General features: G+C 32.3%; 1 protein-coding gene across 1 annotated transcript in view; it reads right to left on the bottom strand.

The window, feature by feature from the left end:
* Positions 1 to 2,896: 2,896 nt before the first annotated feature.
* CDC73 (cell division cycle 73) overlaps positions 2,897 to 13,475 on the bottom strand; it is a 144,337-nt gene continuing 133,758 nt past the window's right edge. Inside the window, exons 16-17 of the mRNA XM_004706650.2 lie at positions 6,922 to 7,063; positions 2,897 to 6,057 (exon numbers count right to left, since the gene is read on the bottom strand). Coding sequence (XP_004706707.1) covers positions 6,021 to 6,057; positions 6,922 to 7,063 — 179 coding nt within the window. The 3' untranslated portion in view covers positions 2,897 to 6,020. The remainder of the gene's footprint in view (positions 6,058 to 6,921; positions 7,064 to 13,475) is intronic.

Below are 13,475 nucleotides of genomic sequence, written 5' to 3'. Positions count from 1 at the left end.
GCATTAGTACATTATTAACACTGTCAATGCTGAGAAACCAGTTCGTCTCCGAGTACATTATCACCGTATTTTCTCACTGCGAATGTTGTATATGCAATGTGTTTATTTGGAATTTGTTGGCAAATAAATCACAATCCAAATATGATAAAGAGAATCTTGCAGGTGCAAGTCTCAGTTCTACCTATATTACTTGTGTATCACAAATCAGCCTTTTCTGGAAGTGGATGAATTTATGAAATATAATTAATTCTATACCAGAGGATCTACTAATTATTAGATAGATTCAATAACAAAGCCTTTTGAGAGATGTCTTTATGCTCATTAAAGAAAATTAAAATTAAAAAATACTTCCGATCCACATAACCCTGATCATTATAGAACTAAATGTAAAAAATGCTCCAGAACAGGATCAACAAACTGCTGTTCTTTCAGTACATTCATGTGGCTCTGAAGTAAAATTGAAAATAAAGATAAAACTACCCTAGTTTCATTTAAAGGCTATTATTCAGATAATGGTGATTTCATTTGTTTATAAAAATATATTTATGGCTCATGAATACCTTTTCATTGTTGTAAGGGACAGGATTAGCTCTTACTCTAAAAAGTTTGCCAACTCCTGCTTTAAAAATGAGGGGAAATGCTTACTTCGCAATATATTATTCATATACTAACACCTTTGAGCTTAGATTCAATAGCATTTACAACTTGTGTTCTATTTTAGGTATGTGAATGCTCACCCAAGAGCAGCTGATCCAATAAATAAAACAGAATAAGATACACACTTAGTGGGCACTTGTGGATTAGATGGAAATTTAGTTCAAATATGGCCCATTAAACTCTTCATTAAAGAAATTTTGTTGCAGAAGATTCACACATTATTACTAGCACCACTAATATGATGATGTGGTTACTGATTTGATTATATGGGAGTATTTTGTTTTGAAAGTACACAATATTAAAACCAGGAGGCTTGATACACTGCTAGATAATGCAATTTACCAGGATACGCCCCTAATTATAACAAAAGGAAATTTGACCATACCCAAACTGTTAAATTTAGTAGTACATACAGCCTGTTATCATTCTGAAAACTCTAATACTCTACATTATTTAAACCACCTCATTCACATCTTTAAGGTGAAAATTATACAGAGAAGACCATTATAAATGGATTAAAAGTGTGTTCAAAGTAAAAGCTTAATATTTCACTTATTCCCCAAAAGAGAAAGAGAACTACTACTTTCCAAATCATTTCATATGAACTTTCACCACTGACCACTTTTCCTCCATTACAGGTTTCTGCCTCTTTGGCTAAATGTCATTTGGGGGAAGGGGAGTGGGGGGCAGGTTTGAGAGCGAGAACAAAATAACATGTCCCAAAGACTCTGTTCCAAAGACACAAAGTAAATACTATAAAGGGTTTTGTTTACAATTAAACCTGAAATTAATCAAGTTCTGAACCAAAATTGAATCAGAATGAGATCGACATTTTATCAGGTCATAAGCCAGCCCAAATTTAAGTCAGAAATTTAAGTACTATTTCACTTGAGAAATAGTGCAAATTGGTTGTTAAACAATCATTTATAGTGCCTATTCAGAAGACATAAACTGTGCTATAAATTAGCACAAATCAAACCTGGAGATTAGATAGCTTTTAGTTAAGTTTCAAGTGGATAGAAATGGAATTCACTGGCAAATAAAATCCCCAGGTAGATCATTTGCTTAAATTTTACATAGTATCATAAAGCTACCTTTATTTCATTCAATTTACTCATTTAAAATGCTTTAACGCAATTCAGCTAATGGCACACATTTAAAACTTCCAAAGTAGTCTTAAAAATGTTATCTAAAATAATACACATAAACCCAAACAGATCAGTAATGTGAAACTATTGTTACCTATAATGCATTCTATAGATATAATTCTGAATATATTTTCAATTTTTCATATTTACTACTTCAACATACTAATACAAAAACCATGCTAGTCCCCCACCCCCAGCCAGTCCTGGGGCTCTGAGGCTTGGCTCAAGGGAAGTCCCTCTAGGACATGGGGGTACAGTGAATGGTGTGACCCTATGCTGGGCATGCCTACACAGTAGAGGATGCTGGGCCCCTCTAGGGTTTCCCTTATGGGTTCTAATAAATTTCTTCCCTTTTGCTTTAAAAAAAAAAACAAAACAATCATGCTAGTCAATATACTTCCAAAACATGGCAGTAAATATACCAGAACATATAGATATGGCATTTCAAAATTTCTGATTCAATTCTTAATTTAGGTTGAATTCAGTGTTTCTCACCATTCTATTTCTACAATTTATATATAACGGTTAAAGAAACTAGGTGAGTCTCAAACCCAAGGGACGAAATAGTGAAAATTCACAATCAAATCTTATTAAGGCTAATAAAATAATTTTTTAAATATCCTCTTTTAAAAAAAAGCACTCATCAAGTTTATAATTAATGGCAAGTTTCTAGAGTACATACTCATAAATTATTTTTGCTTGGCATTCTACACACTTAAGTACAATATAACCACTTCTTTAGCAAGTAGCTTAAAAAGTGTGCGTGTGTGAAGGCTTTAATAAACTTCTCTTGGCATTTAAATAAGCAACTTAAAAACACAGGTCTAAAACCACATTATTAACTTTGACTAGCTTTTGTCATTTTGTATTTGTAAATTTATATAATGTATTCCAGGTCTCAAAATATTTTACACACGATTTAGTTCAATCAACACAAATGGACATTATCTGATAATGTGGCACACTGTGTTTGACCACAGGCATATTATTTTAGCCATCTCATCATTTCTATTTTTAACAAGATTGTTTATGTAAGCATTATGGCAACTGAACGCTCTTACCCAGCCCTCCAAAAAAGGACAATGCCATCATTTAAACTTTGTTAGGAATCACACAAAAAATTTTATTTAGGAAAAATATTCCCTTCAATGTTTATTAGTGAACTGTATTTAAATGAATACTTTACTTTTACTTCTCTGTGCAGAACAATTCAAAAGTATACTTCCTTCCTTTCATAATTAACAAATTGGCTTTGTTTCACTCTGCATGGCAGATGAAAATCACTTTTTATCTTTTACTTCCTTTTACCTTACAAAGTGATGAAAAACTTTCTTTAATAGGAATTAGCTCTATCTGCATGAATTGATGTAACGTTGTTTAAAAAAGAGAGAGCTAGTAATGGAAATGGACATATGGGGAAAAAGATCATAAACTAGCATTGTTTAGAAAGAAATATATTAAATATTGTTTAAATATTAAACAGCAAAATATTCCTTTTGTATTAAATAAATAATCAAGGTTGGGATCTCTCATTATGGGATATAGGCCAAAAGCACATATAATGGTGATGGTCTAGTACAATGGTGCTTGACCACACCAAAAAAGGGGGAAGAAAACACAATTATTTCATTAATACTGCTACAATTTCAATGACAAATGTAACCACTGAATCTCAATCCTTCCTGCACATTAAAATTACCTAGAAATCTTTTAGAGCATCAAGCATTTAAAATCAGAATGGATTAGAGTAAGTTCCAGGAATCTGAATTTTTTTTAAAAGCTCCTCATATGGTTTTAATGTGCAAATTAGGGTTGAGAGCTATTAACTTGAACCTAAAAGCTTCTTACTGCTACCTAACCCAGTCTTAATGAACAAAGAAATGCCACCTTTATCAGCTGAGAAGACAAAGTATCTCCAATTAACAGCAACTTATCAGAAGTCCAGGTTATTAATGATCACTTTTTCATTAAAATTTACTTATGCCTCTTTATTGTCTGTAGTCCTGTTCTTCCAGAACAAGAATTGTCAAACTCTATTTAACAGTTACACTGGAAATACATCATTCATTCATGCATATAAGTATATCCTGAATGCCTACATTATGCAAGGCACTGTGCTAGGGACTGCTGTAGGACTCAGAATAGTGTCATGGGGGAATGAATAGTGACTGGCTCAAACTTAGTTTTAAAGATAATTAATGGTTATAAAATTAATTACATGGACTGAACTGGTCCCCAAAATGAAAACAAGTACATATTAAGGGTCTGATTGTAAAATATATGGTAAAGCATATTTTACTTTTCCTAATGTTCCTTACAGTATTTCCCAAAGCCTTTGAATATGTTTAAGGCAAATTCAAAATAGAAAAATAAACCCTGTTCAAATAGATGTCCCCAAGTTTAACATCACTCTATAGCAAGTAAAAATCATGCGTGGCATTAAATATAAATACCAAAAGTCTCTATGGAAAGGTAGCTCATGTCCTCTTACAGTAGTCTAACAAGTAATCTTAAAACAAAATATTAGATTCCTAATCCTTGACTTTTTCCTTTATGGAGAATGTTTACACAATACATAATTATACTATAAAACTTTGAAAAACAGATTTATATGCTGGAAAATGTAATGTGAACAAGTCTGAGTTTCTTTTATTTTCAAGAGAAGCTAGAGGAAAGAGAAGAGGGCAGAATCTGTTCAAACGTTGCAAATATACTCACATCCACTCATTTAATATGCTGACTGCTTTTTATCTGAAGAGCTTTGTGAATTCCAGATGAATAAATATCTTCTCTATTACTATTGGCATGGACTTCTGTGATTACTTACAAAATAAATAATACGGACTTTCATTTCTGTGCTACCATTAAACTTCAGAAAAAGATTAGGTGATGTCAGCTTAACATACCAGAAAAAGTGCTAAATGTTTACAAAGTACATTAACATATAAGAGATTGCTGAGGGGGAAAAATGCTATACGACTGAATGATAAGCAATGATAATAGCAAAACTCTTTAGGGAAGTAAAGACTCCCAGATGCTTATAAGAATAAAGGGCAAAACTAAAACTGAAGGAAAATGCTTATTTGTTGTACCATGGATGCAACACTCTTTGTCTCTAAAATAGAGAAGTAATAAAATATTTTACTAAGTTAAAATATAGGTTTCGTATTTCATACCATATCAATAAGCACATAAAAATACCAGTGTTTTTATCTTGTTTCTGTTCAGACACTTCAGTAAATGTGTTCTTTGGTGCCTGGGAGAGTTTATCAATATTTAGGGATAATGAAAAGTAAGAACTTTAACACTAACAGGCCTAGAAATAGAAGACTAAACCCCTTATGCCATATAAAATGAGAATCAAAAGTGAACTCATAAGGAAGTTAATGTGACATTATAGAGGGCTGATATATATTCCTTCCCCCAAACCATACTCTGGGTCCCAAATCAGAAGGACTAGAGCCTATTGAGTTTTTAACCTGTTTTGAGATTTTTCAAGTGTAAAGATATCAGAGAAATATCATCATCCTAAATTTTAAAATCACTTAAGTCAGTGAAAAGAATACATATTTACTAAATGTACTCATTATATAATAAGTTTTGAAAAGCTGTACAGTTCAGCCAAAGGTGAATCACTGTTTAGATTTGTCATTATTCCCCTTTAAATAAAGACTAAGATTAGATACAGTATACATATACAGGTTGACATTTTGAATCAAAGTAGTCACATCCCTTTGCTTAGCTTTGGAAAAAGTTCCAGAGACTAAAATTTAATACCATTCATGACAAAGAATTTCAATAAAAGTAACAATAGAACAATGAAAAATCAGAAGCAAGATGGCTTAGAGAGCCTTATAATCTCTAAATATACACACATTTGTAACCTGCATTTATTTTCTAAAGAAACAAATTTTAAGTAATGCTAATTTAACCAATGGAGAAAAAACTTCTATCAAAATATACAATTTCCATTACAGACTAGAAGGCTAATATTAAAAAAATAGTTGTAAGCCAAAAGTTTGCTTATTTAGATGACAGGCATCATCCTTCTATAACACAAAGCATCATCAACAAGGTCTTATAAAAGATCAATCAGTGGCCTTCTTCATTTGTAAGTTCTTGATAAATTCATAAAGCTTGAGTCTCAGTCTTTAAATCAAGGTATTTTGAGGCTTCTTAATCCCAATTTGCAGGAAAAAAAGGAAACCAAGTAATTCAGAATCTCAGGTGGGATTTATGCTTTACCATGTACCTGAAAAATAACAATATTATAATAGATTATAATGATTATAGAAATTTTAGATATCAGATTACATATAAAAATAAACTGACAGTTCCTAAAGTTTAGCATTACCAATGCAAACAAAGAAGTGTTTTCTCAAATAATGGAATCATGGATTCTATGACCTTTGGAAATATAAAAATGACTTAAGTAGCCTACATGAAACAGTCCTTTGCTTACAGTCTATAATTAGTTTCTGACTAAAAAAATTAATGTTTCTTGTAAATATATTTTATAGTTGTAATCATATTGGGTCACCTCAAACGCTGACTGTGGTAACCATAATATGCAAGGAGAAATTTTAACAAAAAAAGTTTAAAGAGTTCTTCAGAGAAAATGGATTTATGGTACTAACAATAATCATATATCGTTCTTAAACTGTTTTTATAATGGCTTTAAAAACTCTTATTTATACATGTAAATAAATTCAAGTAATCAATTCTTTTAAAAAATAAGTGATAGCAAAGTAGTCAGGGATCTTTTAAGCCAAGCCCTTGGATAGACAGAAAACTAAGGCTCAGAAAGAACACAAGTTAAGAACGATATCACAAAATCCAAACTAAAATCTAGCTTTGAAATTTTGGGGGAAATGTCCATGATCTTTTATTTCCATAAACTTTTTACGCATTTTAGCATATTATCAGGCTATAAACTTTTTTCCATCTGTTTCTAGAGTCAAAAGTACCAACATATATTTACTCATTATCCAATGTGAACCAGAATCAAATTGGAAAAAGAGAATTAGGGGACATGGCTCTCAATGTAAAATCTAACTGGACACAGTCAAATTATGACAATAAAAGAGATATTAGGGTATTTTAAGATCAAAATTACCTATCCAATGTTTCCCAGAACCGTAAGAAAACTGGTCTATCCAGGTGACGTTTGTGATAGCTGAGTTCTAATACTGTTACATCCCATTTCTGAACATTTGGATCTAGACGAACTTCATCATACTTGAGATGGAAGGCTTTAACTATATTGGGGAAATAATATATTTTATTCAAACTGCAATAAAAATTATGAAAATATTTTATAGAAGACAAAAATTATTATCCAATAGACTATGAGCAAGACAAAAAACACCAATATTTCTCTCACTAATCAAAGGTACATTACAATCAAAGTGATATTTTTGGTAGGTATTATATATCCCTAAAAGCATTCAACTGAACAAGTATTTACTGAAGGTTTATAAATGCCGGCAACTAGAGGCCAAAACAAAGAACAAGTAAGATAAAAAGCAGATAGTTCAGTGAAAAATAAAGATCAGAAAAAGACCACTGAATTACAGTCAATAAAGACCTCCAGTGACACCTGCAGGTTAAGTACTAGGTTGCTAATCACAAGGTTGGTAGTTCAAATAGCAGGAGGATACCAACTCCTGAAGACTTAATCACAAAAATCCTATGAAGGATTCTCCTGTCCTATGTCACTGGGAATTGAAGAGACTTGGTGGCAGTGAGTTTTGTGGAGTCTTACAAAACACAAAAGAATTACTTTCCCCAGGTCATGGAACTGAAAAAAGGGTTACATAGTTAAAGTGAGATGATGGAATAAAAAATAAACCAGCATAAAAGTTATCCAATTTGCATGCTCAGAGAGAAAATGATTTATTCTAGTATTGAAGAATTAATGAAATTGCATTGTGCAAAATAATACAAGGAAAGGATAACATGCAACACCAGAGATGTTCAGAGTAATGTTGACCTAGTAGGCTACCTAAAAGAGCAAAGTTATATATAGGCATATGTATCTATATAGATATATATTGATTTACAACGAAAGAGATAGAGGTCAATGTACATGTATTTATATGTTAAGTATTAAGATAGCAGATGGCCTTTGGTCCTCTACTCAAGGCCTCCCTAAACACAAGAACACTGTTCTAATAACCTGGCACTCTTTGATACTCACCTCCCTGACACAATTGCTGAAGACAAAATGGGTACAGAAGCAAATGTGGTGAAGAAAGTGGATAGTGCCTGTCTATCAAAAGAGATGGTGTCTGGGTTCCTAAAGGCTTGAAGTTAAATAAGCAGCCATTGAGCAGGGAAGCAAATAAGCCCACATGGAAGAAGCACACGAGCCTATGTGATCATGAGGTGTTGATGGGATCAGGAATCAAGTATCAAAATATCCCAAACAAAAAATTATATCGATGGGAAAGAGGGGAGTTGGAGTGGAAACCCAAAGTCAATCTGTAGACAAGTGGACATCGCCACACAGAAGAGTTACAAGGAAGGGATTTAACCAAGGTGTAAGACAGCATTGATGAAACACACATCATTCATCTTATTCCTGAACGCTTCCTCCCCTCCACTACCATGACCCAGTTCTACCTTACAAATCTGGCTGAACCAGAGTACACCCTTTGGTACAGATAAGAGCTCTCAACACATGGAATTCAGGATAGATAAAACCCCCAGAAACAGTAGTGGGAGTAACAATATCATGAGGATTGGGGAAAGGTGCCGGAGGCAGGGTAAAAAGAGGTAACCCATGACAAGGTTGGGTATATAGCCCCCCACCCCAACCCCGAGGACGACGAATACAGAAATGTACTGGAGACAATGGACAGTGTAACACATGAAATAACAATAATATATAATTGATCAAGGATCCATGAGGGTGGGAGGGTGGGTGAGGGAGGAGAAAAGAGAGGGGCTGATACCGAGGGCTCAAGTAGAAAGAAAATGTTTTGGAAATGTTGATGGCAACACATGTGCTTAATACAAGTGAATGAAGGATTGTTGAATGATGGGTTGTTACGAAATGTGTAAGAGCTCCTCAATAAAATGATTTTTTTTTTAAAAGAAAGTTATGGCAGAAAGCAGTAATGCAATACAGTCATGTAGAGTAACAGGAGATGGATTTCTTCACACACACACACACACACACACGTTCAAAATTGGCTTACACAATTTCTTTCCTTCTGGTCATCTAGCTGAAACATCCTACCAAGTTTATTACTATATTTACCATAATTTTATCATGTGATATAGAAAATACTTGGCTTTCTTTTCTGTTTTCCACAACTCCACCCCACCCGTCCCCAGCATTTATGACTGTTTCTGTTATATCATCATCTGATATTAGGAGTTTAAGCAGAAAGAAACAACTGCCTTTCATTTGGACAGCTACTGTCTAGATTGCTTGTTTCATACTACTTGCTGGGTTATGGGTTTTTGATGTCACAACTAATGTAGGTCAAATTCCTGATGGAAACATGGTAACAGGAAACACAGGCAGGACGTGGGATGCAATGTTATATTATAGGGACTGCAATAAATGGAATGAATATACACAATGTATATGAATGATTGAACAGAAAATAGATATGCTCTATAAAGTTTTACCCCATTACAATGATTAAAAAAGACTGAGTCTAGTATAGCCATTTGATTGTCTTCAAACAGCTCTGTGAGATTTTGAAAAGAGCCAGTTCTATAGAAAAGCCTTCTGTTTAAACTGAACAAAATCTAGAATCTCTGTAATGTGTAAAGTGAATAAATTAAAGTTTGCTCAAAATTTAAAAAAAAGAAAAGAAAAGAAACTCTTGGAACTACAAAATAATTTTGTTTAAAAACAAACAGACACAAAGACTATTTTCTAAACTACTTGCTTTAAAGAGTAGAAGTCCTTAGATAGCACACATTATTCATTTGTAATTTAATTGTACCAATTCCCTAGAAATGATATCATGTATAGAAACTTTATATCTTTTTGGCTTCAGGAAACTCATTTTCAAAATACTATAATATGAATGAAAAAAATCCAATAATTCCCACTCTACTTGTCTTATTTTTCAGCATAATTTGTTTATATCACTACACATGATCCACATTTTAAAAAGATTATATCTACAGACTTTAAGACAAATATCTGCTTTAATTTCAAAAGATTTTTTTTCACCTAGCATATACAACTTTTAAAATTAAAACTAAAATTTTAGAGTTATAAATAGAACAGTCCAAAAAGGTTATGTCACCAGTTAGAAAACATACTAAAATTTCTCACTAGGCAAAACAAAGAACTTGTGCCAAGTAAACTGAATAAGCCTACCCCGAAAACTCGTCAGAAAAGGAATACAACTTTTTAAGCATCTGCAATAAACAAAAGAAGATGACGTAAACCTTTTATGAGAAGTCAATTGTATGGTGACAAAATGAACACTATAGGAAAATACTTCACACAACCAAAAAGTGATCATTTTTGCAAACTGTATTAATCTTGTCAACACTTTTTGGGGGGAAGGCAGAGGGGAAAAAAAAGAAAAATCAGATATCTTTTTAAATAAAATTTAGTAGATACACTGATGACACAGAGACAAAAAATTCAGAAATTACATGAAAAAAATTTTAATCAATGGTAAAAAGCAAAAATTTTGAAATCAGTATTTAAAATTTTTGATTTAAAAATATTACCATTTCAAGCCTAAAGCATAATACTTTTAAAACTATAGCCATAGTAATAAGCTCAAAAGTCTCATAAAAATTTTTCAAGAATTTACAAATGATAGGAAGATAGAAGCAGTAGGGGTGACCAAATAAAAGCTAAAAGAAGGAACACACACTACTACTGATTTTGTTTAAAGTAATTTATTTAAAGAACCAATTAAGGAAGAGAAGTTAAAAGAAAAAAAAGTTTAGAGGTAGAATGAATAGCAGGCTCCCATTTAGAACAGTCAGAGTTTGATACACCAATGGGATTATCACAGAGTTTATGGTAGTCCCAGCATACTTGAGATACATAACTTTGAAAGCTATAAAATTTCTGAGGATATTCAGAATGAAGGGAGAAAAGAAATGGAAACATAAATAAGTAGCGATAGGGGAAATTATCAAAGGCCTCTGAGATACACTGTCATAAATCCTGGGTAAAGAACATTATAAAAAGGAGGAAAAAGAGTACACAGTGTGCAATTCTGATAAGCAATCATAAACATTCAACAGTTAAACCACTTAATGACTTAGATGAAACAGTTTGAATGAAGAGTAAGAGCTGACTACATTGTACGGAGGACTGAATGAACAGAAAGTCAGTTAGTGGAGACAATCCTTTCAGAAGATTAGCTATTAAAAAAAAGAGAGAGAGATGAAAGGTGAAGCCAGGGAAAGTAATTTTGTTTAAGATAAAAAGGGTAAACATTTTTATTTAATTCCTAACAGTTTTAATGGCACATAATTCAATAGTTCAATCACATCAAGAAGAGTTGTACAATCATCACCATATAGTTTTGAACATTTTCTTCATTTTTGTATACATCATTACTAGCTCTCCATTTCTCCCCAACTTCCCAGGACAAAGGAAACTGAAAAAATTCAAACAAACAAAACAAACCACATAACTTCACTGCCATGGTATCCATTCCACTCAGGCAGAAAAGAGCTGCCCCTGTGGTTTCTGAGGGGAAACCACTTAGCACCCTAAACAACCAGGGCTTTCTAACAATAAAAAGGAGTCACCTAAGAAAGAGTATTAAGAGAAAGAAAATCACTCGTGTAAAAATTCTGAAAAAACTGACAACTAGAAAAAAGCTACAATAAAACAAAACAATAAAATCCTCTAGGTTTTTATCTACAACACTGGAAGAGTAATTATTTGAAAAATAATCTTTGAAAACACTAGATTTTTCATAAAATCTAAAAAGATTTAAACGAAAATCGCAGGAAAAACACATTGGATTCTTAATAAAATTTAGAAAGAACAAGGAAGTAAAATGAAATATTCTCGTGTCATCATTGTGCTTTCATTAAAATTTCCATTTCCTGAAGTAAATGTTGTAATCTCTAGTGTTAGCTTTCTATTTACCAGCGATTTATCAACTAATCAAGTTTCCAAAATAACATAAAAAGCTACCATAATGTTCCAACTATTAGAATTTACTTTAAATAAATGAAGGAAGCTAAGACAAACAAATCATTAAAACTTCCAAGCCTGGGAAAAGTTTCCCGCATGGAAGAACAGTGGTACTATTAATAAAAAAATTGGTTTCCTAAAAGACAAAAAGAGGATGGAGTACCACAAACAATATTCACAATTCCTAAAGTTATCATTTCTAATAAGCATATTATTTCATGAGTTTTGTTTTCATTTAATTTTGAGTATGCCAATTAACTAAATAATCCTTCAACAAATACACAACCCTAATTTATTTATTAACATCTTCTATCAGTAGATGTTCAATAAATGATACAAGCTACATTTAATCATTCATTTAAAATGTATGTATTGCAGGAGGAGCAGGGAGGGAGGGGAAAAACTGAGGAGCTGATGCCAGGGGCTTAAGTGGAAAGCAAATGTTTTGAGGATGATGAGGGCAATGAATGTACAAATGCGCTTTACACAACTGATGTATGTATGGATTGTGATAAGAGCTGTATAAGCCCCTAAAAAAAAAAGTTGTACAATACTTAACACACAAAAAATGTATGTATTGCATGCCTCTCCTATGCCAGGAATTTTTCCGGGTAGAAGATACAATGACGAATGAGGCGCATAAGTTCCCAATATGGAACTTCCTTGTTAGCAAGAGAAGGCTAACAACAAAGATATAAAAATAGGACAATGTCAAGAAATAAGCGCTATCAAGAAAGTATAACAGACCCGGAGAGTAACTGGAAGAGTTGATGATTATTTCAAATAGGATGGTCAGAAAAGAATTCTCTAGAGAACACATGAGCTGAAACCAAAATGAAGCAGAAAATGACTAGCAGGCCACAATTTCAGGCAAAAAGAAAAGCTGGTGACCACTTTATAGTACTTTTAAGTGTAGACTACATATTACTTTTTAGCAAAAGCTAATATATTTTAAAACTTCCTTAATTTTAATAAAAATATATGGGTTTGCCACAAAATTAAGTTGTATTCAAAGAATTTTGAGGAACAGGCAAGAATAACTTAAGACATATTAATGTACAAAAAGAAATTTAACATACTTCACAGGCTGCTTAAAAGTTAACATTATATATGCTGCTTAGTAGCAATCTTTTAATATGTTATTACACTTAACAACCAAAACTACCCTTAATTTTTTCTACTTGAAAATGTAGTTTTTAAAGCACAATATTAAAGGAACTATTAAAAGTGAATTTTTTTAAAATCGATGTAGAGGAAGTAATTAATTTTAGATTCTATTATAGGTATTTATTATTTTATTTAATAACACACGTCTCATTTTACTACATTCAATACTTAATAAGTAGACACAGTTTGACTAACCAACAGTGTGAAAACCAGTTCCCTTAAAGCAATGTTGAGCTTCTATATTTACTAATTTTATCCTATAATTATTTTAAAGTATTCTATAAAAAGTGCTATGCTGTGTACTTTGAAGAGCTCGGGTGGCATAGATGTTACAAGTTAGGCTGTTAATTGCAAGGGTA

This window comes from Echinops telfairi, unplaced genomic scaffold (assembly GCF_000313985.2).
Source record: "Echinops telfairi isolate 266 unplaced genomic scaffold, ASM31398v2 ScPeMD7_7424;HRSCAF=8462, whole genome shotgun sequence".
Taxonomy (NCBI): Eukaryota; Metazoa; Chordata; class Mammalia; order Afrosoricida; family Tenrecidae; genus Echinops; species Echinops telfairi.
This window is presented reverse-complemented; position numbering and strand designations above follow the sequence as displayed.